Source organism: Dama dama, chromosome 26 (genome assembly GCF_033118175.1).
Source record: "Dama dama isolate Ldn47 chromosome 26, ASM3311817v1, whole genome shotgun sequence".
NCBI lineage: Eukaryota > Metazoa > Chordata > Mammalia > Artiodactyla > Cervidae > Dama > Dama dama.
The window spans coordinates 26,122,287-26,149,420 of NC_083706.1; the positions used below are offsets into that span (position 1 = coordinate 26,122,287).

Consider the following 27,134-nt stretch of genomic DNA (forward strand, 5'->3'; position numbering starts at 1 on the left):
TCTAACTTGCAGGACAGCAAAGCCCTACTCCAAACATGTTCAGCCACAAAACCTTGTTTTACAGAGCACGTCAACCGACTAGCATCTTCCTGAACCCCTTCTGAAAAATATACTTTTTGGAAATGGAAATAGTGTATCTGTTACAGTGGCCACCATGGCCTGACAAATTGCTGTAGAACCTAAAGTGAATTTATCCAGATATACAATACATATACAGATATGTGTACTTACATTAAGGGTGTAAATACATATGGGTATATACTTAATAAAAGTGTGAATATTTATATTTATACAGCAAGCAGTTTACCTGATGGTCAAAACTTTCAAACTGTAGTATTAATATGGGTAAATGAGGAAATGTGGTACTGAGCTGATTAGACCTGAGGTCTCTAAGGGTGGTGCCTATTCTCACATACAAACCAGGAGTCCTTCAGGAATGCCTAGGTCTGGAGGAGAGAGATATGGGAAAGTCTCACTGGGATCAGGGAGGCAGCAGCCAAGAGCTGGGACAAGAATCTGCTATGTCACTAATGCTCTGTGTCAAGGCTTTTGGGCAATATATGAGAATGTATGTCAATACAATGCTACCAGGTTCTGGATTTTTATGGTAAAGTAAGTCCGTCCTCAGACCCACTGCACAGAGGCACATATGGACTTGATGACAATCTCCAAGATCCCTTCCATGACGCTGGGAAAAATGGAAGCAGGACTCTAGTATAAATCTGCTTCAGGCAGCCCAGACACAATCTAGGCTACAGAGAGATAGCAAATACTACTACTGAGGCTTTTTTTTTTAAGAGGTAAAAAAGAGTATTTGGTTTTGCCCATTTAGGGGCTTCTGAGCCCAGGAAAAGCACCTAAGTAAGACTAAGGGTATGTTTATCGACAGCCTGCTGCTGAAAGTAGAAACTGGGGTAAAAGGTAACAAATACACAGAGAGTAGGAAAAAAGCAGGTCTAGAAGAATGGGCCCCAGCTTTGGCTTGAAAGGTCAAGCAAATATTTTAGCTTACACTAAAAGGAAAACAGGAAAAGTGTATAAACTCACCAATACTGTAGCCACATTGTTTGGAAAAGCCTTTGCAAGGATAGAAGAAGACGCAGTTATTGCTGCCTCGAAACTTACTGCATCAGTTATTCTCAGTAGAAAACACATAGCAATAAACACTGGTCCTTCTGGAACTTGGTCCAAGAGACTAAAAAAGAATAAGACAATCCTCAAATACCAAATTGATTTTACTTTTTTTAACTGTACTCACTGAAAACAGTTAATACCTCAATCACAGTTATTAAAATAAGTCAGTTTAGAATATGAATTTTTAAGAGTTTCTTTGTTACATTTTTAGTAGGAGGAATTTGAGTCATAATAACAGCCTCATTGTCCTTTTCTACTGACATATTTGATGTCTTAAATAATAATACTAAATAGACCTTTTGAAAAATATAGAGTCAATCTAACAAGAACCTATGTAGAAAGACTTAGATTTAGGTCTTCCCCAAGCAAAAAAAAAAAAAAAAAGCAAAATCAGGAACCTGAGAAAGACTTCTGATAACATTATCTTAACATCTGTATTCTGATCTTCTTTAGCTGATTGTTTAGACAAGAAACTCACATTTTTGCTTAAGCCAAAAAAATCTGTGACTCAGAAAACTGAGTTAAGTTTCTGTCACTCAAGTCACAGAAGTCCTAAAGAACAGATTCAGCAGCCAACTTAATGGTGATCCCCTAGAGGATTTTTTTCTTAAGATCAATGTCATTCATTTCATTCTCCACACCATCCAACTCCCTTCACCATTAGTCATATGCCAGGCATTTGATAATCAATGGTAATGATTGATTTAAAGAAACCATTAACAGTTTAAACTGAAGATAAATTAGAAAATCTGTTCAGGCTCCCAAACATATTAGAACATTACTTACCCAAAGAGAACTGTAACTGCTCCTGAGACAAACATTCCTGCTACAAACATAAATTTTGCTCCAATATGTACAAGCTATAATAAACGTCAAAGAAAAGTGGTAAATTGATGACTGCTACAAGTCTATAGTGACATAAACAAATCCACTGTATCAGGAAACAGAAGATTTGGGGAAGATATATACAGTTAACAAAACATAATTCTTCAGTGGAATGATAACATGCATTCTTGCAAACATGGAAGAAGTTAAAAATCAATCAACCGTAAGAATGGAACTGTCAGCTGAAGCACAGTTCATAACATATGATGCTGGTTATTTCTGCATCAGTGGAAATTTTAGACTTGTAAGTTAGAATAACTCATTACACCATTTTAAAAAATTAATACTTACATATTTTCCAAATACCAAAGATGCCAGAAAGTCAAACAAAGCATAACATCCAAAGATCATACCAATAACTGTATTGCTGGCTCCTTTCTTTTCAGCCTTTAAAGAAACAGAAAAGAAAAAGTTTGAAAGATAAATTAGCAATAGTATGGGGAAAAAGTGGAGCTATTAGATCAGAGGACCATCCTCCTGTAACCTTTGTCCGTAAAGCAATTTCAGAGATTATTATTTCAGAATAAAGGCTAAGAAAGGAAAGAGAGCTATAGTAAAACCCAGTTCTCTGACATGAAAATAATTCACTCACCAAGCCTAAAACAAATTGTTAACTTTATGATCTTGAGGAAAAAAGAGCAAAACTGGAGGTATCACACCTCTTGATTTTGAGAATAGATTACAAAAGTGTAGTAATTAAAACAGTACAATACTGGCTTAAAGACAGACATATGGATCAATGGAATAGAAGAGAGAGCTCAGAAATAAACCTAAACAAACACAATCAATTCATCTTCCACGAGGGTGCCAAGGACACACAATGGGGAAGAGATACTCTCTTCAACAAATGATGTCGGAAAAACTGGATATCCACATGCTAAAGAATGAAAGTGGATCCCTATCTTATACCACTCACCAACTAAACTCAAAGCAAACTAGACTTAAACATAAAATCTGAAACTGTTAAACTTCTTGAAGAAAATGGAGGATGGGGGACTTTTTAAAAATTATTTTTATTGGATTATAGTTGATTTACAATGCTGTGTTAGTTCACTGTACAGCAAAGTAAATCAGTTATACATATACACATGTCTACTCTTATTTAGATTCTTTTCCCATATAGGTCATGACATTGATCTTGGCAGTGATTTCTTGTATTTGACACCAAAAACCTAAGCAACAAGACAAATCAAACAAGTGGAATTACACTGAACTAAAAATCTTCACAGCAAAGGAAACGATCAACAGAGTGAAAAGGCAATCTACAGAATGGGAGAAAGCAATTTGTAAACCATCTCTATATAACTAGCTAACATCCAAAATATGTAAGACTCTCCTACAATTCAATAACTTATTAATAAAAAACCACCACAAAGAACATGACTTAAAAATGAGAAAAGGATTTCAACAGACATTTCTCTAAAAAAGATACATACAAATGGCCACCAGGTGTAAGAAAAGCTGCTCAAGATTACTAATCATCAGGGAAATGCAAATTAAAATCATAATGGGATATCATCTCACACCAGTTAGGATAGATAGCAATAACTGAAAACACAGAAGATAACAAGTGTTGGTGAGGAGGTGAAGAAATCAGAACACTTATACACTGTTGGCAGGAATGCAGAATGGTGCAGCCACTATGGAAACAATATGGAGGATCCCCAAAACATTACAAACAGAACTACCCAACAATCCCTCCTCTGTGCATATACCCAAAAGAATTGAGAGCAGCGTCTCAGAGATATTTGCAATCCCATGCTCACTGTGGCACTAGCTAAGATAATACAGAAACAACTAAGATAATATAGAAATAACCCAAATGTCCATCGAGAGATGGATGGACAAAGAAACTGTGGTATATACAGAACACAGCATATTATTCACCTCAAAAATAAGGAAATCTTGGCATCTGCAAGAATATGGGTGCAAGAATCTTGAGGAAATGATACTAAACGAAGTAAGCCCTCATAGATGAACAAACACTGCATGATTCCGCTTGTATCAAGTATCTACAATAGCCAAATTCATAGAAGCAGAGTTTAGAATGGTGGTTGTCAGGGACTTGGGAAGGGGGCAGTGGGGAAGTATAGCTCTTTGGATATAAATTTTCTGTTAGGTGAGATAAGCTCATGTTACGTTCTCACCATAAAAAGAAGAAGAAGAAAGAAAAAGTCCACAAGAAAACCCAAGGGATATTTTGGAGGTGCTGAATAAGTTTAGTATTTTGGTTGCAGTGATGACATCATAGATGGTTTGCATATGTCCAAACTCATCAAGATGGATATATTAAATGAGCATAAAATTTTGTATAACAATTATACCTCAATAAAGTCTGCCCCAAACCAAAATAAGAATTGTTAGCTTTAGCAGGCCAAAATCAGAACTAGAGTATAAACAAAACAAAAAGCCTTGGTTGAGGAAATGTAAGCTCAGCTTCTCTTGTAGAACTAAGCCAACAATTGATCTTGAAATGCTTTCTTTTCAGTATCTTTGAGTTCATAGAAAATATACTTATTGGTCTCTGCCCCCAGTTCTTGGCACAGAACCCTGACCATCCTTGTAACCTCCTTAGTGATAAGAGCCCCAGGAGTAATAATGTTCTAATATTCAGTCTTTGACCCTGGTTCCTGACACCAAGCTCCTAGTCCCTTGGTATCTCCTGGGTGACTCTTGGTGATTCCTGTTTGGGGATTAGTCGCCAGAAAGACCAAGCCATGATTAGAAGCTTAGAACTTCTGGTCCCACACCCCATTCTCCAGAGAAGGGCTGGAAACTGAGTTAATGATTGATCGTGCCTATGTGATTAAGTCCCCATAAAAATCCCTAAGGTGTGGGACTGGGGTTGGTGAACGCATGGAGGATCTGGGAATGTCGCTCACCTGCAGGGACATGGGAGCTACATGCCCCTGCCACATACCTCGCCCTCTGTATCGCTTCCATCTACATGCTCAGCTGTATACTTTATCACATCCTTTTATAATAGTGTTAAGCAAGAGTTTCCCTTGAGTTCTGGAAGCCATTCCAGCAAGTAACTGAATCCTAGGTGGAGAAGTAGGGGGTCATTGTGTCTTGCCTAAGGTTTTACCTATAAGTTCAAAGGATTTGCTAACAAAAGAAACCATTCATTACACACAAATAAACAATTTCAATTTTTATAGGTTTGACTTAATTTCAATATGCAGTCATTAAAAAAAAATAGAAACAAGAGAGAGAACTAACAGACAATACACCACCAAATTGAGCCAACAACCTACATCCAGACTTGAACAGGACTGGGAAGTCCCTCGTTAATAGCAATCTGGAGTCACAATGGGAAAGGGTCCCGAGTGGTGTGTCCACCCCATGGGTGAGACTTCAAATTGTGGTTAGGGGGCTCCCACTTATAATCCCAGGCCTCAGACTGATATCATCAGCAGTTTGCAAGCAAAAATGCAGCTCTGGTTTCAGGGTTCTTTTTTAACCTTTACACTGCAGTTTGTTTCACTTTGTGAGTCATAGGATCTTGTTAGACCCCAGGGATTGGCCAGATCTTCAGAGGCTCAAGAATTCCAAGAGCCACTCCTTTTCTTACCTAAGCACTTGCGGTGCTTGCAGGCAGGATCCATGGTGTCCAGGCAGGTCAGAAGTAGGTCAGAGACCCACTCTCCTGCTTCCAAAGTCTGAACAGGGTTTCCTCCATTTTAATTTCCCTAACACATGGGAGGGCTTCCCAAGTGGTGCTACTGGTAAAGAACCCACCTGCTAATGCAGGAGACATAAGAGGCACAGGTTCCATCCCTGGGTCAGGAAGATCCCTGGAGAAAGGCATGGCAACCCACTCCAGTATTCTTGCCTGGAGAATCTCATGTACAGAGGAGCCTGGCGTGTTACAGTTCATAGGGTCGCAAAGAGTCAGACATGACTGAAGTAGCTTCACACACAGACACACACACACAGACACACACAGACACACAGACACACACACACACACACACACACACCCCACATGGGAACCTGTGACTTATACCCAAGTTGGACAGAAGTTGGGGGTAACTTGGAGACATACTACTTGCAACTGGCATCTGAAGCAGAGGGCAGTCTTGTGGGACTGAGTTCTTAACTTGTGGGGTCTGGGCTAATACAGATCAGTGTTAGAACTGAACTGAATGGTAGGACATCCAACTGGTGTCACAGAGAATTGCTTGGTGTGGGGAAAAAACCTACACATCTGGTATCAAATGTGTTGTGAGTGTGCTAGCAGCGTGAGCATAAAGGTGAAACACACTGGAAGAAGGTTTTCCAACTCAATATCACATTTAGTCATAGGATCAAATGTCAATAAAAATACACAACCCCCCCCCCCAACCAAACAACCACTTTACTTTGCTGGTCAAAAAATCTAAGGACAGAAAGTTCCTTAAACTGGTACAGGAGTCATCCCAAGGACCGATCAGACCATTCAGTTCTCTATTTCTGATACCAACTACCTAACTGTTCACAGAAGATCAAGTTTCCTTTCCTGACATCAATGACACAGATGAAAGAAGCTCCCTCTCCTCCCAACATGCTGCTGAAACATTTGGATTAATTTATCACCCATCAATGATTCCTATGATTGTTTATAGACTACTCTACCAGTGGCTCCTAAATTTGCTACAGATGGTGGTGGTGGTTTAGTTACTAAGTTGTGTCCACCTCTTATGGACTGTAGCCTGCCAGGCTCCGCTATCTATGGGATTCTCCAGGCAAGAGCACTGGAGTGGGTTGCCACTACATTCTCCAATTGCTATAGATGATATAGTGTTCATTCTAAGACTACTTCTTTTGAACTTCAAATGCTACTATTAGTTGTGTTCTACAACTGAATAGACAGAGGTTTGAAAACCTTTCTAAGACCCTGGAATTATGGTGGATCCTTAGATCAGGTTCTAGCTATAACCATTTAAGGGGTTAAAATATGAGCTTAATTTTTTAAGATAAGATTGGCAACTTGGCACACCATGAAGTACTAAGTCTGAAACACACATCTGTCCTCTCGGGCAGTCAGTGGTCATTTATCCAGCACCTTCTATGCATCACACAGGAGCCAGCAGTGAATATTTATAGTTAGAAGATGTGACTTAGATTCATCCTTTGCCAGAGCTTCAGCTCTTCCACAAATCACTCTACTCTGAATACAGGAATGTGTGTGCACACACATACTCCCTTTAAAATCTGTCATCCACAACAGCCTTAATTCTATTTATTTATCTTTTCACCTTAATTACAATTCCAAGATAAAAAATTAGTTTATCACTTCCTACAGAAAGTTACAATAATCATTCAATCCTTGTCTTTAAAAATATATATTCTTACATTGTGTTTCTAAATAAATCCTACCTTTCTCAAAGCATCATACCACAGGAAACCAGATGGGTGAACTCCATTTTTTCTAATTTTGGCCCCATCACATGGCTTGTGAAACTTCCAGACCAGGGATTGAACCTATACCCCCTGCAGTGGAAGCACAGTCTTAACTCTTAGACCCCCAGGGAAGCCCAGGTGAACTCTACTTTTCATTGCTAAACTACAGGAAGCAAAGGCCCTCTCACTCTGGGAAGCACTTCCTACCCCTGAAGTGCGGTCCCTAAGTGCCTGGTGGTGGGAGAGAGTGGAGAAGTTGAACCTAGAGCATTCTAGAAACTGCTTGGGTGGGATGGTGGGATTTCAGCCCATAATTTGATGAGACTCGGGATTAACCATTCCTTTTCCATCACTAATCATCATACGAGATAACGGTATAGAGAAAAGAGAGCTCTCACTATGAAAAATGCCTTCACTGGCATCCTAGCCAAAGGTTATGCTATATGTAGACAGGAATGTGGAGTCCATGTTTCTACCACACCAAGTGTCAGGGGGTGCCAGGGGGCTGTGTCCCTCAAATTCCTTATGCTGATGTCCTGACTCTCAGCACTTCAGTTGTTGTCGTTGTTGAGTCACTCAGTCATGTCCGCCTCTTTGTGACCCCATGGACTGCAACATGCCAGGCTTCCCTGTCCTTCACTATTTCCTGGAGTTTGCTCAAACTCATGTCCATTGAGACAGTGATGCCATCCAACCATCTCATCCTCTGTCACCCTCTTCTCTTCCTGCCTTCAATCTTTCCCAGCATCAAGGTCTTTTCCAATGAGTTAGTTCTTTGCATCAGGTGGCCAAAGTATTGGAGCTTCAGCTTCAGCATCAGTTCTTCCAATGAATATTCAGGATTGATTTCCTTTAGGATTGACTGGTTTGATCTTCTTGCAGTCCAAGGGACTCTCAAGAGTCTTCTCCAACACCACAGTTCAAAAGCATCAATTCTTTGGCACTCAGCATTCTTTATGGTCTAAATTTCACATCTGCATGTGACTACTGGAAAAGCCATAGCTTTGACTATATGGACCTTTGTTGGCAAAGTGGTATCTCTGCTTTTGAATACACTGTCTAGGTTTCTCATAGCAACTTGGAAGGTGACTTTATTTGGAGAGAAAGTCTTTGCGGGAGTAACCAGTTGAAAGAGGTCACGGAGGGTGGAGTCTAACCCAGTATTACTCATATCTTTGTAAAAACGGGAAGTGTCCTCAGAGAGACAGGTGCAGAGGGAAGATAACATGAGAAGACACACGGAGAAGTTGCCCACCCACAAGCCAAAGAGAGAGGCCTGGGACAGATCCTCCCCTTGCAGCCCTCAGAAGGAACCGACCCTACCAATGACACCTTGGTTTTGGACTTCTGAGCTGTGAGATAATACACTTCTGTTGTCCGCAGTCTATGGTACTTTGTTATAGCAGCCCTAGTCACATAGAACAGGTAACTCAAAGGGAAGGTGTTATCAAAGGGACCAATTAAGATGTGGAAACAAGAACTTTGCTGGTGGTCCAGTGGTTAAGACTCCATGTTCCCAATGCAGGAGGCACAGGTATGATCCCTGGTCGGGGAACTAAGATCCCAATGGCTGAGACGTGGCCAAAAAAAAAAAAAAACAAGATGTAGAAAGAACATTCATTGGTCAAGTTATATCCATGTTGTTTGCTTAATAGATCTGAAAGTTATTTAGTTCTCAAGTCTGGCTGAAAATATATAGTAGTTACAGCAACTAACATTTATTGGCCCCTCATTATGAGCCATGCTGATCTATATGGTTTCAAACAACACGTAAGGGATGTACTTTTAGCTGGCCCCTTTCCATAGATGAGGACACAGACTTGCAAGTTACTTGTGTCAGGGTCATAGAAGTTCTATCAGTTTCCATCTTGCACAGGTTCCCACATTCTCTGTGAAAGCGGGATGGAGACTTAGCATGTTCTAGAATCACACACCACAGGAGCAACTGGATATTGCTTTTGACATGCAGATCCTGCTGCATGTTAGGATGGCAAGAACGGTTATCAAAAGCAATAGTTTATTCATTATCCTCTGCCAAAGAAGGAGGGGGCCAGAAAAAGGGTGAGTAGAAACATTAATTCTACACCACAAGTTAAGAAGAAGGACCTTGTTTTTCCTTGACCTAATTAGCTCATTAATAAGAAGCATGATGGGGCTTCCCCAGTGGCTCAGTGGTAAAGAAATGGTCTGCCAGTGCAGGAGATGACGGTTCAATCCCTGGGTCAGGAAGATTCCTTGGAGGAGGAAATGGCAACCCACTCCAGTATTCTTGCTTGGGAAATCCCATGGACAGAGGAGCCTGGCGGGCTATAATCCATGGGATTGCCGTGAGTCGGGCACAACTTAGCAACTAAACACCAACAAAACAGGAAAGAATAACAGAATACACAGAGGGAAGAGCAAGTTTTGCCAGTGTTTCTCAACCCTAATGCTTTTATTAAAAATGAAAAAGAAGAGCCCACTCTTCATGTCTATACCTTTTAAAGTTAGAATGCTCTCTCTCCTGCCTCTTGCAAGCAAAAAACTAAATCAAATACTTAAGAAGAAAGAAAGCAAGCACATACCCACAGCCTGCTTTTCCTCTGTCTGTATTTCACTGCTGCTGCTGCTGCTAAGTCACTTCAGTCGTGTCCGACTCTGTGCGACCCCATAGACGGCAGCCCACCAGGCTCCCCCATCCCTGGGATTCTCCAGGCAAGAACACTGGAATGGGCTGCCATTTCCTTCTCCAATACATGAAAGTGAAAAGCAAAAGTGAAGTCGCTCAGTCGTGTCCGACTCCTAGTGACCCCATGGACCGCAGCCCACCAGGCTCCTCCGTCCATGGGGTTTTCCAGGCAAGAGGACTGGAGTAGGCTGCCATTGCCTTCTCCGCTGTATTTCACTAAGAATAATCTAACACTAGTTACTCACGCTGAGTTCCAGCTGAATCGGACATGCCCTTCTATCTAGCTGGCCACTACTCCTGTTCTCCTGTCTTAATTCCACAGCTTCCATTCCTCATTTTCTTTTCCCCAAATCCATATCTGCCCAGTCTAACCTGTCTTCCCCAAACATCTCTGATGACCTCTCACTGATGACATCTTTGATCTGCATGGAAGGACCCTCGCATTTGAGCACCAACCTGCCTTTTCAGATCCTCGGCTCCCACGGACCTTACTGCACCCAGACCCAAGCCCCACCACTGTCCCTGGTTCCCTAAGAACATGCTCTTTCCTTTGCTCATCTCGTGACTGTCTCCTGTGAGTTTCTAACCTAGAGGACCCTTGCCTCTCTTGTTCACCTTGGGAACTACCATTTCTCAAGACTCACCTTGGGGTTACCCTGCCAAGTCCCTTTCAGTATTACACCTTCTCTCCTTTCCTCCCACACCTGCCAGCCTCACTCATCGCAAAATTAACCATTCCCTTCCCTAGAGTCTCCTTACACTTTGGACATCCTCTTCAAGGAGATTCAAATACTCTGCAACTTTCTTTTCATATTTTTTCCCTCCCAATGGACAGATGAGACAGGGACATTTTCCTAATTTTTTTTCCAGCCCTAACACATCCAATACCTAGCACGCTCTAGGGTGGGAAATGGTTAAACATCCCACTCCCATTCAGTAAACAGAACTGAACTGGGCCAGTCACTTAACTTTGGGATCTGTTTCTTCATTTGCAACAGGATGGGATTCTGTCTACTCTGCCTGTCTTACAGAGTTGCTCCAGAAACCACATGGGATAAACATGTTGGGAGTACACTGAAAACTAAAAAGAACTTAATGGGTACAGGGTTGTACTATTGTTCTTTTAGCAGAGAAGCCATGTTTATTGTCTTTTGTAGCACACAGAAGGAAGGACCACATGCTATCAAAGAAGTCAGAGGACTGGGAAGGACCCCTGCATCATGAGCTGAGGCTTTCGAAGAGGGCATGAAGCAGTACACACAGGCATATTGTCTACACCCAGCCAAGGTAGTGTCATTTCCTCCATACTACACCTCACCAACGTCCAGATTCCAGGTGGATTCCCTAGGGGTTATTCCTTCATGTCTGTGCCATTATCCATAGACCCGAACATCACATAAAATGCTATGATTAGAAGGACCTAATCAATATTAATCAGAATACCTCCTTGGCACAAATATTGCAACTAGATTCCCTACACAATTTCATACGAAATTCAACTCAGAAAAGGGAGCGGACCATGCCTTCCTAATTCCAAAATATTCATAAACCCAACTCCAGGAAACTGTTACTGTCTTAATATAGATCTTTTGCAATAACACTGAAATCTCAGTTATTCAGTGCACTTCCTTTTTTTGTTATCAGCTGCAGAAACCAAACAGATGAATCAAACTTCATGGTAAGCAAAACAATCTTCAGAAGGTCAATTATATTTAGGTGAATTACTTCTCAAGATGATGTTATTATGATTGATTTTTTTTTTTTCCTTCTGGGATCAAATATTCTATAAGAATTCTTCTGTTCGCTTAAGTTCTATACATCATCTTTGCTATATGCAGGTTTTTACATTTTCCATACTGTCAAGTGAAGTTTGTCAAAGGCTTTTTAAAAACATTTAAGAGTTCATATGAATATCAAAATGTCCTACCTCCTTGGGGAAAAAGGGTCCAAGGATAGAATAGCACATCATGGAACCTAAGTTAATGGAAGCTGCTGATATCAGTACAAAAATCTGTTCTCTTGAAAGCCGCCTGGATGTCTCCATTGCAACTCCTGGAGTGCCATCACCTTGAAAGCAAATAGGCTGCAATTAAAGAAATGTAACTGGGGCTACTGATCAAAGTACAGAAATGTCATTTCTGTGTGCAGACAATGCACTCTGAAGGTAATATCTGCTGAGCTAAAGGCTATTTTGAATATAGCATATTTGGTCCAGTGTAACACAATCCTTGTATAGCACTGCAATTTTCAAAGCATGTCACTTTCACTTACATTACTGTGCCCTATCAGAACTTCAGTGCAGAATTTATCAAACCATCTGCTTTGTTTTGCCTTCACCTTAAGGCTTATTTGTTTCACCTTTAATTGATTCTTTCAAGAATGATGAGGCCACAGGGTGCTCTCCAAATGGTACTGTCCTCTGAAGTAATGTACTTTCTCAGGTTGAAAAGTGAAAGTGTTAGTCACTCAGTTGTGTCCAATTCTTTGGGACCCTTTGGACTGTAGCCCGCCAGGTTCCTCTGTCCACGGAATTCTCCAGGCAAGAATACTGGAGTGGATAGCCACTCTCTTCTCCAAGGGGATCTTCCCGACACAGGGATCAAACCTGCGTCTACTTCATTGCAGGTGATCCTTTAATATCAGAGCTGCCGGGGAACCCCGCTTTCTCAGGTTACTAGCTTCGTGTGCTACGTGGACTCAGTCATGTTTTAACCACTTCAGGTTAGTGGTTTATTAAGGTGGCTCAGTGGCAAAGAAGCTGCCTGCCAAGCAGGAGATCTGGTTCGATCCCTGGCCCAGGAAGATCCCCTGGAGAAGGAAATGGCAACCACTCCAGTATTCCTGCCTGGAGAATCCCATAGACAGAGGAGCCTGGCCGGCTACAGTCCGTGGAATCTGAAACAGTCAGACATGACTTATTGACTGAACAGCAGAAAAACTACTGAAGTCAAGTGAAGTGTAAGTAGGAAAAAACAAACTAAATCATTCAACTGGAGAAGTGGTACTTACAATGGCAGCTCCTGGAAAAACAAGTGTCATAAATCTATAAATCAGTAGTGTTTTACAGTAATTACTGGTCTTCTGCATCAACTAATTTAATATTTATTCCCAGGGCTAAATTACCATTTAATTTAAAGACATCAGGTCACTTACTCAGTTCCAAACACCCAGTAGATCTATTTACAATTTTTAAATTATAAATGATTTTGAGAGAAAAGAAATCTAAGAAAAGATATTTGAATGGCTCTGTACTTTCAGAGGTTGCCATTGCTGTCTAGAAAAAGAAATCTGCGAAACAGAAGGAAGTCTCAATAAGTTTTAAAAATTTTGGTAGTGGAGGAGGAAAGGAACTGAAAGAGTTAAAGGGGCTGGGGGATAACCGGCTGGAGATGTCACCATTTGCGTTTTCCTAAAGGGCATACTTATTTGAATGCATTCTTAAACACACACTCTACTTAAAAGTAGAACCACGAAAGTCATCGGAGACCACATCCTGTCACGCCAGTGTTCAAACTTTAACCCTTTCCAGGGAGAAAAAAACCCACTACCAGGACCCTGCCTTCTCCAATCTCTCTAAAACAAACCAAGCTAAAGGCAATTCAATCGCTGTTAAAGACACAGAAGCCAAGCCACAGAGGTGCAGCTGGCCTCGGGCTCTCCGTCACCTCCTGGGGGGCGTGGGCCTTCGGGGTCTCCCGGTGAGTCCATAGGCGGTGCGCGGTCTCGCCTCGGCTCCCGGGTCCAAGCCCCTGGGACTCGGCCTCGAACGAGCAGAAGCGCAGACGGCCACCGCTCAGCGCGGCCTAGACATCCCGGATTGCCTACGGACCGCGCGGCTCGGAATTCCACGCAGACCTGGACGAGAGGGAAGAGCTCCCGGAGGCCGGGCGGGGCGGGGCGGGGCGGGGGCGGAGCAATGGCTTTTTTTTTTTTTTTGAAGGCTCAGCCGGTTATCCAGCTAGAGTCAGGACCTGTCCTGTCCAGAAACACTCATGTCTTGTCCATTTTCTTTCTGTATGGGAAAGAAAAAAAAAAAAGTCAGCATTTCATATAACTGAACCCCCATCTTAAAATGAGTAAAATTTAGGAATACCAAGAGTAAGAAAGGAAGCTTGTGTAGACACAGAAAAGATAGGTAGTACATAAAATTGAAAACTGGCTTTCCTGGCGGTTCAGTGATAAAGAATGCACCTGCAATGCAGGAGACCTGGGATCCGTCCCTGGGTGGGGAAGGTCCCCTGGAGAAGAAAATGGCAACCAACTCCAGTATTCTTGCCTGAGAAATCCCATGGACAGAGGAGCCGGCGGGCTACAGTCCATGGTCGCAAAGAGTCGGACACGACTGAGAAACTTAAAAATGCAAATATGAATTAGAAAATTAGGTTTATAACGACTCTTTTTTTTTTTTACAGTAAAATCAAATTTGTTTAGAGAGATGCACATTCCATAGGCAGAATGCAGCCCATCTCAGAAGGGGATAGTAGCCAGGACATTTTTATTGAGTGAGTTATTCTTTATAATGGGTGAAGGGCATAGTGTTTGTAACCACTGAAGCCAGACATTAGTAACCTGGAAATGAACTAACTAATGTGAAGTACTCTGAGTTAAAAAAAATTGCAAGAATTATAATGAATGTTGAAGACACATGGTGGAGTGGCTGGGAGAACCACTTCTGGAAGGACAGGCTTGAGGCACTGGTCCTAAGGCACAAGTTCAGGCACTTGTCCTCAGCGGGACATACCCTCTTTCTGCATTCCTGGAATTCAAATAAGGAGGAAGGAAATTGAAAATGTTTTTTAAATTTTTTTCTAGAAATTTCCAAGAAGCGAAACTTGAATTTGCCAAGCAGGAACAACTATTTGTAAATTATTTAAATTTCATTTATAACATTTACATTGCATTGGGTATTATGAATCATCTAGAAATGATTTCAAGCACATAGAAGGATGTGCTGTAGGTTATATGCAAAGGCTATGCCATTATATATGCAGACTTAAGCATCTGTGTTGGGGTGTTGGGGGTCCTGGAACTGATACCCTTGGATATCCAGGGATGACTGTACTAGCTGATTGTGACCTTGCATCACAGGTCAGTTTCTCTATCTGTGTGACTGGGATTATAACGGCTGTCATGGAGAGTGGCTGTGAGCAGTGGTGATAAAGTATGTGAAGGGCTTGGCTCTAGAAAGTGAAGGTTGCTATGTTATTCTCACCCTCACAATTTTCTGGCACAAAAAAAATAGAGGCTTCACTTATCTTCAACTGATTTACTGTTTGGGAAGGGTTAAAGTTTAAGGGCTGGAAAATTCTTAATTTGGGGCCAAGGTAAAGTACAATAACGTAGGACTATATTGAGTTACTATCCTGTGCCAAGCATTGCGAATTCGAAAATAAGTGAGCCCCATCCAGTCTCTGCCCTTAGGTAACATACATACTCCCTTCTAGCAGATAAAATAGACACTGATTAACAATTTATTATAATGCAATGAGGTCTGTAAGAGAAACACATTGGAAGAACTGTTTACTTGTATTAGTGTGTCTTGAAGATTATGAAAATATTTCTGGGAAATCAAGTAGGTAAGGAGAGCCTGTAGAGACATTCTAAACAGGATTAGCTCTAGCAAAGTTTTCTTAAAGTGGACTCCAGAATCTTTCTGATCTAACCCCTGCCAGTTTCTCCAATCTTATTTTACTCTACATTCTCGCTCCAATCTAACATCAAACCATAGAAGAGAATTTTCTTGAATTACTTCTTTGATGACTGCATTCTCTTTTTTTTTTGTTCTTTCTTTCCAGACTGTTCTTTATGCAGCTATTGGGTTGCTAGACTGGTCCTCTTATTTATTACTCTACTTTTCATCTCTTTCTCTTTTTGCTCCATCTTATAAGAAGTTTCCTTAACTTCATCTTCCAATCCTTCAACTGAATTTTTCATTTGCTGTCATCTCTTTCTCTGTATCCCTCTATTCCCATTCTCTCCCCATCAACAATCATTCTTGCATGTTTAATACAAAATTTGTTTGTATATATTTTATATTCTTATCTTGCAACTATTTTTAATTTACATGGAGATTTTGTGGTACATATATTCATACTCCTATCTTCCTCTCACATCTAACCTCTCCCTCCAATCCTCTTTCCAGATCCTTAGTGTTATCATGGAAAATATTATCAAGTTATTAGTTTTCTGCATCCACTGTAACAAATAACCATGAATTTGGCAGCTTAAAATAACACAGCCATGCAGGCCAATAGTTCAAGATCAATTTCACTGAGACAAAATCCAAAATAACCTCTTAATCTCAAGATCTTTAACTTATTCACATCTGGACCCTTTTTGTCAAAAGGTAACGTTTATAACTTGCAGGGATTTAGAATGTGGATGTATCTTTGGGATCCATTATCAGCCTACCACAACTATCTATTCATATTTTTATATGTTCATCTAGACATACATACACATATGAAACATTTTTTTTCTTTACAAACTAAAATGGAATACTAATATGGTCTCTGTTTAAATGTCACCTCTTCTGAGTTCAATCTTATCTCTCTATCCAAAATACAGCCCCATAACCCTTTGTCCCTTCATCCTTCTTTATTTTTCTTCCTAGTATCTGTATCAATCAGGGTTCCCTGTTTCCATTAAAATAACTGACTTTTGTTCATTTGAGCAGAAAATTAATTTATCATAAGTTATTTGGTAACACATCAGGAGGGTTGTACACACCACTCAGGGACTACATGCCTAAAATCACATCCAGTGTTTATTGGTTGCATGGTTATATATCTTTTTCCATCCTCTTACTCTTAACCTATTCATGTCTTGGATATTAAAAATGTATCTCTACTAGAATATAGTTGATTTTTTAAAAATCCGTTCTAATGATCTCTATTTTTTAATTTGAGCAAATAGTTTATTTACATTTAAGGTGAGTATTGACATGGTTGGATTTAAGTACTATTTTTTAAAATTTTATTTACTTATTTATTTTTGGCTGCGCTGGGTCTTCACTGCTGCTTCTGCTGTCCTCCAGTTGTGGCAAGTGGGGCTACTCTTCGTTGCAGAGCACAGGCTCTAGGCGTGGGGGCTTTAGTGGTTGTGATGCGTGGGTTCAGTAGTTGCGGCTTGGGTACAGGCTCAATCATTGTGGCACGTAGGTTTAGCTGCTCTGTGGCATGTGGGATCCTCCTGGACCAGGGATCAAACCCATATCTCTCCTGCATTGGCAGGCGAATTCTTTACCACTGAGCCACCAGGGAAGTCCCCTAAGTCTACTGTTTTATTATTTGTTTTATATCTTCCCATTTTTTAAATTAGTTTCTTCTTTCTTATGGTCTTTTTGTTTAATTGAAAACAAATTTTGGAATTACATTGGAATTTATCTATTGTGTTTTTAGCTATGTCATTTTGTATTATTTTTTAGTGGTTGCTTAGTGTTTTCAAAACACATTCTTAACATTTCTGGTCTATTTTGAGTTAATATTGCAGCACTTCATGCAAAGCATGAGAACGTTACCACCATATAGGTCCAGTTATCCAGTGTCAGCTGCCAATTATTTATGTTCTAGTCTTCATTAAGCATTTCATAAGCATTTTTTGCTTTAAATAGTTGTATGTATTTTTAATTAATAGTTGTATGTATTTTTAATTAATAAGAGAAAAATAATGTATCATGAATAATACATTGTGGAAACTCTGGATTCTCTTGTGTTCTTTCAAAGAATATTGATTGGTTTTTCTTTTCTAATTTCTGCAGAGTTAAGCTACCTTGACTCAAACTTTATGATTAGATAGCATCACCGACTCAATAGACATGAGTCTGAGCAAATTCTGGGAGATAGTGAAGGACAGGGGAGCTTGATGTGCTGCAGTCCAGGGCGTCACAGAGAGCTGGACAGGACTTCGTGACTGAACAACAACGACGATGAACAATACAGCCGATTAGAGATTTAGCTGAGTATTTAAAGGTCCATCTGGTCAAGGCTATGGTTTTTCCAGTGGTCATGTATGGATGTGAGAGTTGGACTATAAAGAAAGCTGAGTGCTGAAGAATTGATGTTTTGAACTGTGGTGTTGGAGAAGACTCTTGAGAGTCCCTTGGACTGCAAGGAGATCCAACCAGTCCATCGTAAAGGAGATCAGTCCTGGGTGTTCATTGGAAGGACTGATGTTGAAGCTGAAACTCCAATACTTTGGCCACCTGATGTGAAGAGCTGACTCATTTGAAAAGCCCCTGATGCTGGAAAAGATTGAGGGCAGGAGGAGAAGGGGATGACAGAGGATGAGATAGCTGGATGGCATCACCGACTCAATGGACATGAGTTTGAGTAAACTCCAGGAGTTTGTGATGGACAGGGAGGCCTGGCGTGCTGCAATTCATGGGGTCGCAAAGAGTCGGACACGACTGAGCGACTGAACTGACTACAGAGAATCCTACACAGAATACTGGTCTCCACCTTTCTGGCTCTCTCCTTTCTGGAACTACCCCTCCCCTCCATTTCCGGCAGCTGTGTCTGCTCTAAACTCTGTCCTCTGGTTTTCAAGGCAGTCAGATCGAGGACCTCTGACTGTGAGCTGTGACCGGGGCCCCCTCACACTAAAACCATAAACACGGGAATGCAGCCGGGGCCATGCCTTCTCCCAGAGTCCGTCTCCAGCCCCTCTCCACTCCTGTCTGCTTTCGGCCATCCTCCAGTATCTTCAGGTAGTTGTTTCTAAAATTCTTGGACTTACATTTTTTATCTGCAAGAGGGTTAGTCTTGCAAAACCACTAGTAATTAATATTTGTTGTATTTTGTTAAACTATTTGACTGATGGGTTGGGTGAAAGATCTTCATTTAGTCATATAGTTAGCCAGATAGTTTGAGAAGCGCTAACTTAAAATAATTTGTAAAGGTTCCTGTAACCACAATCTCTGGAGTTACCCTGTTTCTATCCTTCCCTAAACCTGATTGCTCAGCAAACCCTTTTATTCTCTGAGCCAACTAGTTGCTTTCTGTAGTATATTCATTTTGCAGTGGTGGGGGGGGGGGTGGCTGGTGGTTTATGTAGACCATAGGTTACTCTGTTGCATGCAATGAACTATAATTGATACAACATTATCCAAATTTTCTATACTGAACATGCTTACTTGTCCTAATGGAAAAAAGGAACAGCTGTCATTTACAAATAAAGAAACCACTTGTAATCCGGAGACACAGGAAGGAAGCTGACAGCAACTACAGCTAAGTGTCCTGTGGCTGAAGTCTTAACAATATCGCAAAATGACTGTGGCAGACCACATGGATGCTCAACATTTACTAAAAGCTAAAACTAGTGTTTAAATGATGACATAGAACGTCCAAACCATGTGCTTAAGAGCATCTCATCAATTCTCTACTTCATTTTACAGCCGAAGCACTTTTGAGACCCAGAGACTAGAAGTACTTTGACCAAGACTACAGAGTCAGAAAATAGTGGAATCTATATGAAGATCTCTTAACCACCAGTCTGCCTTTTAACTTCTCTGCTGGGGTTAAACTGGTTGTGTAAGAAGCACTTTTCTCCCCCCTTTCAAGTGTGTGCTTATTCACTCAGTGGTGTCAGAGTCTTTGTGACCCCATGGACTGTAGCCCACCAGGCTCCTCTGCCCACGGGGATTCTCCAGGCAAGAATACTGGAGTACTGTTGCCATGCCCTCCTCGGACCTTCCCAACACAGAAATCGAACTCAGGTCTCTCGCATTGCAGGCAGGTTCTTTACTGCCTGCGTCACCAGGGAAGCTGCCCCCCCCCCCCAACCACCACCCCCGCCCTTTAATATAGCTCTAGTTTTAAGCACAGCAGCGGACCTGGCTTCATTCCAGTGATTCTCCAATAAAAACTGCAGTTGTCGAGTACACGTTAGAGCATCAGGACCCATTTTTCAAAAACAACAAAAAAAAGTTACACAGGTAACAGCAGAGCTGGTCCATAGGAAGCAGTGTTGGGAGCTGAAATTTTGCACACCCAGGTCCACCTTGTTGGCCAAGTGTATAAATTTAATGTGAATGTAGGGTGTGCTCCATTAGCCATTATTTACTTGGCCTGTAAATTGCCCATGTTGCTGGTTTATAATTAGTTTATTCATGAGCATTAAGTATTGCCTCTAATTGTTTCGTCCCTACCAATCCTGAACCAGGCCTGTGGTGAGCTGCCACAGCAGCCAGACAGCTCTGGGTAGCATCTGGTAGCAAGGAAAACAAGGGCTGAGGGAACATGTTTAGTAAGACTTCAGAAAACGTACACATTATTTTTACAAACTGCTACTTAGGGACTTCATTAATCTATTCCACGCCATTCTCATTCATCTATTTTATTCTTTTTTATGCTGTTTCCTCTCACCAACTTCTTTCTCCTTTGATTCATCCTTTGATATAATAGGATTCAGCTACAGCTGTTTTTCAGCTACAATTATTTTTCTTCAATATGTTAAAAACCACATGCTACAGAAGCCGAGGCTAGACTTATGTTCTGAAGCTTCAGCGGGATAACAGTTTTGTGTTGTTTTCATGTTTTTAGCTTCCATTTCCATCCATTATTTTTATTTCTACTCTCCAAAGTGGAAACATTTAAAAGTTTTCAAATTAAATGTGGTTTTCTGGGATTCCCACAGCCTCCAACTAGCTCACAACAGGCATTAATTTGTCACAGAAGTTGTCAACATGGCTTTCTTTTTGGTGTGTTGACTACCCAGATGCTTCTTTAATCTTATTTCATTCCATGAATTCATTTAGTACACATTGGTTTAGTGATTCCAATATGTAAGTCACTGTACTAAATGCTAGATGCTTTAGGACAAGATAAAGGTTATATTAAGAACCCTTCCATGTATTCTCCTATGAAGTTCTTTATAAGTTAAGTAACTACTTCACTGTAGAAGACTCTTGACAGTCCCTCAGACAGCAAAATGATCAAACCAGTCAATCCTGAGGGAAATCAACCCTGAATACTCACTGAAAGGACTGATGCTGAAACTGAAGCTCCAATACTTCGGCCACCTGATGTGAAGAGCTGACTCATTGGAAAGGACCCTGATGCTGGGAGGGATTGGGGGCAGGAGAAGGGGACGACAGAGGATGAGATGGTTGGAGGGCATCACCGACTCGATGGACTTGAGTTTGAGCAAGCTCTGGGAGATGGTGATGGACAGGGAAGCCTGGCGTGCTGCAGTCCATGGGGTCGCAAAGAGTCGAACATGGCTGACTGAAGAACAGCTACTACTTCACAGGCAGTGGTGAACACTTTAAACAATTATCCCTTTTTACTCCTCACAATATTCCAGTATTATCACCACTTTACTGACTCAGAAAAAAAAAGCCATTTGCCAAAGGCCACAGAGTTAGCCAGAATTTGAACTCAGCTCAGCTAGGCCGTACCACTCCATGATGTAAAATCCTTCCAGTGCACTGGTTTAGCTTCTGTTCCCAGCTTTGGTCTTCCAAGTAAAGCTTTTTGCAGCTCAACACAAAGATCTTTCCTATTATTTAAACTCTTCTTCATCTGCTTCTTTTTTGACATCTGTCATGAGTTAAATTCTGTCCCCACAAAATACACAGGTCAAAGTCCCAACCCCAGCACCCCATATCAAGACCTTATTTGGAAATAGAATTATTCTATATATAATTAATTTGGACACAGAGACAGATATGCACACAGGGAGAACATGTGGATTGGAGTTATGCTGTCACAAACGAAGGAACATCAAGATTGCTGGCAAACCTCAGAAGTTAAGAGAAAGGCATTGACAAGATTCCCCCCCTTAGCAGTAACCAGTCCTGCTGATACCTTGATTTCAAACTTCTTGTCTTCATAACTATGAGAAAATAACTTTGTTGTTTAAGCTAACAGTTTGCCATACTTTGTTAAGGCAGCCCTAGCAAACTAATACATCTACACTTAGATGATTCAGAAACTCAGATTTCTACTGCTGTCTCTTTTTCTGCCTGACACTGCAATATTCCCTTTCTCTATGTGACTTTTTACATGATGAAGGTAGAACCAGTGGTATCATTGCCAAATGTGAGATGCCAAGAGTTATCTTTGAAATCTTGACCTCCCTCCCACATTTGGGCAATCATCCAAATGGCTGAAGGGTTAGAAGCATCAGCTTTGAAGTCAACTGGGCTCAAACACCAGTTGCCAGATTTACTAGCTGTGTAGCTTGGGAACTCCTTATGCCTAAGTTTCTTTCCCTATTAAAAGGGCTAACACCACCGCTACCACATGAAGTTTCAATGACACTTAAGGGAGAAAACATAATAATTAGTACATAAACTGACATCTAAACAAAATTACCTATTATCATTAATGTTTCTAAAACACACAAACTTTAGAATTTATTTTTCATAGGTATTTCAGACACATATTTGTGTACATTATTCAAGCCAGGTATAATCCGCCAGTATGAGTGTGACTCTAGCTATTAACTCCCCTGAGGCCTTCAGGTGTTACCAACTTTGGCTCAAATCTTAATCTCACCACAGATATGAGAGCAGCAGGAATAAATATACTCATCTTTACAAACTGTTACCCCCCCCCCCCCAAAAGCTCAATAATTAAGTGAGTAAGTGAACAATTTTTTAGGATGAGCTATGGATGGAAATAAGTAGGTTCAACATTTATACAACAAAGCTTGAAAATCCCTGAACAACAGGGATTAAAATTCCAGTATATCACTATTCTGGCTAACTCTACCTCACACTCTGAACATGTTACTCATTTTTTTTTCCCACAGTACTCAAGAATTTAATGTTATCTGTTTGTTCTTCGTTGTTCGCTAAATGCATTGGTGCTAGCACCTATCAAACGCTTAATAACTGCTGTCTGGGCTACTTGTTAAAAGAGGAATTTAGAACACAAGAAAAAGGACTGTACTGATGACATGAGGCTGTATTTCATGTATTAGCGTTGGAAGTGCCGGTGGGGGAATGGTCAGTCAACGCAAAATTCAGAATATTGCTTTCCGAGAAAGTCAAATTTAAAACTGACTTCTCGGAGAAGATTCCATTAACTCCGCCAGTCCTGGGAGGCGAAATTAACGCCGGATTTCTCAAAGACTACGTTTTCTTCTCTGTATTCCCAGACCCCGTCCCTATGTTTGGTACACTGAGTTTCAAATGCACCTGCTGAATCCCGATTTGGGCGGGATTACGAATCCACGGGGCAATTTAGTGTTAAAAAAAAACCCCAAAAACCCAAATCCTAAAAACAAACCCCCCCAAACCAAAACTTCTTTTAGAACCAACTACATTAGGAAACCGTAACCAATCACTAGGCTGGCCAGGGGTTTCACTTAACACTGGTCAGGACAGGGGAATCTGCGATGTGCTTCAGAAGCAGCGAAAACGTGTTGGCTGTCGTTTCATAAAAACACACAGACACACACGCACGCGCGTGATCACCCACAGACTGACAAATTCACGAACATTCAGAGTGACTCAGAAACGAAGCGAGAGAGGGTGCCGCTCGGGGAGGCCCAGTTAGCGGGTCGACAGGAAATTACACCTAGGGCGTAGAAAGGGTTAAAATTAGTCTTCAGTCTCAGCCGGGGCTGCAGGGGCTCCGGGAGCTTTACAAGATCGCGCGGACAGGAGCGCCTGGCCCTTCTCGCGCTCCGTAGAGGCTCTCGGGGCCTCTGCAGGCCGCGCCTCCGGCGGGAAATGACGTTAAGAAGCTGCCCGCGTTAGTGCCTGTTTCGTGAGCCAATGACCGGCCGAGCAGCGTCAGAAAGTTAGCAGGAGTCCTGTCTCAGGACCGCCTCAATCCGGAAACAGAAATTCTCCAGGCCCGGCATTGCCAGAGCCAGCTCTTCCATAGAAGGGAGTGCGCGTGCGCCCAGGGGTCCTGGGAAACCCTTAAATACCGTCATGCGGGCGCGTTCGTTCTCTTTCCCTGCCGCCGCGGAGCCGCGCGGAGGCGGAGGCTCGGGGTGAGTTAGGCAAAGTAGAGGTGTTGGTTATGCAGCGTGGCTGCGTTTTATTTGGAGTTGGCGTTGAGTATGTGGGGCTAATCGGGGTCGTTTCTTTACCTAACTTATTGCTGTTTGTTTTGCAGTGCATTCAAGATTCGGCTCCACCCGTAACCCACCGCCATGGCCGAGGAAGGGTGAGCCCAGGGCTGGGTGGTGGGGCGGGCAACGCGTGGGCCTGGACCCGGTAGCGTGGTTTCTAGTTGTGCCGTCGAGTCGTAAGCGCATCTGGCTTACCCTGCTGATGATTGCCGTATCCAAGGCGTTAGATGGTGGGCGAGAATTAAAAATTTAAATTTTTGTCTTTTAGCATTGCTGCTGGAGGTGTAATGGACGTTAATACTGCTCTGCAAGAGGTGCTGAAGACCGCCCTCATCCACGATGGCTTAGCACGTGGAATTCGCGAAGCCGCGAAAGCTTTAGACAAGTACGTGTATCAGTCTCAATACTGTGGGTTGTTGGATCCGGAACAAAACTGCAGCCGAGGGAAGAAAGCGTGAAGTTTCATGGTGTTAGCACAAAAGTTCTGAATGACATCCGTTCTACAGGAAACATAGGAAAAGGTATCAATTCAGAACTCTAATGGCCCGCTGAGTGTGTGGGTTTTGAATGGGGATGAACGTTTGATTCTTGAAGTAAAACTACAGTGTTTGAATGATGACTTAAGTTGTCGGATACCCCTTCACTCCTTCTATGAGTGAAATCTCGTAGTCTGACAAACCTGTAGCTTTGGGGGCTAATTTTCACGGTTAGTTATGGAAGAGATGGGAACCTTCATTTTGCACTTTGGAGACTTAAACCACTAAAGTACTGTGGCAGAAGCTTAGGTTTAGTATGAAGTTAGTAAGAGCAGCAGCTGTAGAGGTCAGTGTGGATGAGAAATACTTGTAAATTTACTGTGAGGTCTTTGGGGTGGTTAAAACAGTTGCTATATGTGAAATTTAGAATTTTACAAGTTATTGAAGATTAGGTGGTTCTTCTATCGATGGAAGTAAAGAAATAATATGCTTTCTGGCAGCTATGTCAAACTGAAGTTGTGTTCTCCAATGCCTGGTTAGGTTTTTGCCAGTATCCAGTGCAAGAGAATTCTCTTACACAGATTGCAGGTAGATGTAGACCCAGGTTTCAGCGTCTGCTGTTGGGTTTTGCATTTCAGGCGCCAGGCCCATCTGTGTGTGCTTGCATCAAACTGTGATGAGCCTATGTATGTCAAGTTGGTGGAGGCCCTTTGTGCTGAGCATCAGATCAACCTGATTAAGGTAAGTTACTCCTTGGATTTAGCTTTTGTGAAAGCCAAATTAGCTTTTTGTAAATTAGGCCAGTTACAGACCTGTGTCCACATAAAGGCTATCCATAATGATTTTTGTCATAGCAGAGAAAGTTTGTAAAGACCTTTTCTGCAGGTCTGAAAAGCATCACAAACTTGGCATTTGTTGGCTATGCTAAAGCTAGTTAGGGAAGCATTTTTATTCCTGCAGATTGAAATGCTGGTTTTACGCTGATACAGAATAACCTGCGATAGGGTATTGATAGGTTTCTTGGGGCTGTACATGATGACAACTGGCTCCCTCTACTGAACCGCGGTGAGGAAACTGCCATGTCACCCTATCTGACTCCAGCCGCCTTTCATCTAGTGTATTGTCAGTAGTATTAGTGCCTACTAGTGTGGTGATTTATTTTTGTTATTATTCCCCTAACAGGTTGATGACAACAAGAAACTAGGGGAATGGGTAGGCCTCTGTAAAATTGACAGAGAGGGAAAACCCCGTAAAGTGGTTGGTTGCAGTTGTGTGGTAGTTAAGGTAAGTTGATATTTGTGTCTGGGATAAATGTACTGGGTAACCATGCTTAACACGGGATATGTATTAATGTATATTGGGATTTTACATTACCATGCAAAACTTTTAGAGCTTAAAAGTGATCGAGGGTTCATTTACAAAGTATGACTATTATATTTTGTGGTTATATTTTTGTTCCATCCTTGTGTATATTACAAACACAAACATGTTATGGTAAAATTGTCAGAAATGATACATGTGGAATTTTGTGTGAATTTTTGGATGAGTTTTATGTAGCTACCTTCTGTTCAAGTGACATTAGTGTCTCAGAGATGATTGTTTTTCAGTGTGTTAGTCATGCAGTTGTATCTGACTCTGTGACCTCATGGACTGTAGCCCACCAGGCTCCTCTATCCATAGAATTCTCCAGGCAAGAATACTGGAGTGGCTAGCCATTCCCTTTCGGGGGTAATCCTGACGCAGGGATCAAACCCGGGTCTCCAGTGTCATGGTCAGATTCAAAACAAGCAAAAACATCTTAGAGATTGATTCTGATATTGAAAATGAAAATCATGGTGCTGGATAATACAATTGTATCAGATATAAATATTGAATGTAACAGTCTTCAGAGTGTAAATGAACAATTTTTGGTCAGGCCACAGGCATTAGTTTCAGCAAAAATCCCCTGGTCAATAATGAGTTAACCCTGTAATGAGTCAAAAATCACTTAAAAGCAAATGTGTAATTCTCAACAGATGTAGAGTCTTTCTTACAGGAAAAGGAAATAAGCCATAATTAAGCCAGCCAAAGAATCTGCTTACCTGAATGTGTTTCTGCAGAAATTTAGAAAATGCTGGCAATAGGAAAGCCATGTTACGAGCCTTAAAGACATTGAGGTCATTAAGGTCCCTGAAAATGGCTACAAGGCATTTTAATGGTGGGGAATACTTCAGAAGATGTGCTGTGTTTTGTGTTTGTTTTTTTTTTTTTTTAAAGCTTCACTGTAACTAGTAGTGCTAACAACTTGGGAGTTTATAAATTTTAGTAAAATCACATTTGTTTTTTAGGACTATGGCAAAGAATCTCAGGCCAAGGATGTCATCGAGGAGTACTTCAAATGCAAGAAATGATGAAATAAAAAACTGAGCTCTTGTTTTTCATCTCTGGCTCTTTATTTGGGGCAGTAAAATTAAAGTCTGTGTTAATGAAGGACAAAAGATTCATTGCAAAATAACTGGATGCATCCTGTTTGTCCTGGTTTCTAAGTGGAAGCATTTTTTCCAATCAGTAAGTAA

The 27,134-nt window shown here is 41.4% G+C and overlaps 2 protein-coding genes and 3 non-coding genes across 7 annotated transcripts in view; 4 read left to right on the forward strand and 1 right to left on the reverse strand.

Moving 5' to 3' along the window:
- SLC18B1 (solute carrier family 18 member B1) overlaps positions 1–13,955 on the reverse strand; it is a 30,368-nt gene extending 16,413 nt beyond the window's left edge. For all 3 annotated transcript variants that reach the window (XM_061130503.1, XM_061130502.1, XM_061130504.1), the window contains exons 1-5: positions 13,738–13,955; positions 12,000–12,139; positions 2,311–2,406; positions 1,921–1,994; positions 1,048–1,195 (exon numbers count right to left, since the gene is read on the reverse strand). In XM_061130503.1, the coding sequence (XP_060986486.1) occupies positions 1,048–1,195; positions 1,921–1,994; positions 2,311–2,406; positions 12,000–12,139; positions 13,738–13,780 (501 nt within the window). In that variant the 5' untranslated portion in view covers positions 13,781–13,955. The remainder of the gene's footprint in view (positions 1–1,047; positions 1,196–1,920; positions 1,995–2,310; positions 2,407–11,999; positions 12,140–13,737) is intronic.
- A 9,923-nt stretch (positions 13,956–23,878) lies between these two features.
- RPS12 (ribosomal protein S12) lies at positions 23,879–26,999 on the forward strand. The gene is made up of 6 exons (XM_061130120.1): positions 23,879–24,022; positions 24,148–24,198; positions 24,372–24,488; positions 25,218–25,320; positions 25,762–25,863; positions 26,907–26,999. The coding sequence occupies exons 2-6, from the start codon at positions 24,185–24,187 to the stop codon at positions 26,967–26,969; spliced, it is 399 nt and encodes a 132-aa protein (XP_060986103.1). The 5' UTR covers positions 23,879–24,022; positions 24,148–24,184; the 3' UTR covers positions 26,970–26,999.
- Positions 24,710–24,782, forward strand: LOC133047379 (small nucleolar RNA SNORD101). The gene has a single exon (XR_009690740.1). It is a non-coding gene; the product is annotated as a small nucleolar RNA SNORD101 (small nucleolar RNA).
- On the forward strand, positions 25,605–25,681 carry LOC133047389 (small nucleolar RNA SNORD100). Its single transcript, XR_009690749.1, has one exon. It is a non-coding gene; the product is annotated as a small nucleolar RNA SNORD100 (small nucleolar RNA).
- LOC133047383 (small nucleolar RNA SNORA33) lies at positions 26,637–26,766 on the forward strand. Its single transcript, XR_009690744.1, has one exon. It is a non-coding gene; the product is annotated as a small nucleolar RNA SNORA33 (small nucleolar RNA).
- Positions 27,000–27,134: the final 135 nt, after the last annotated feature.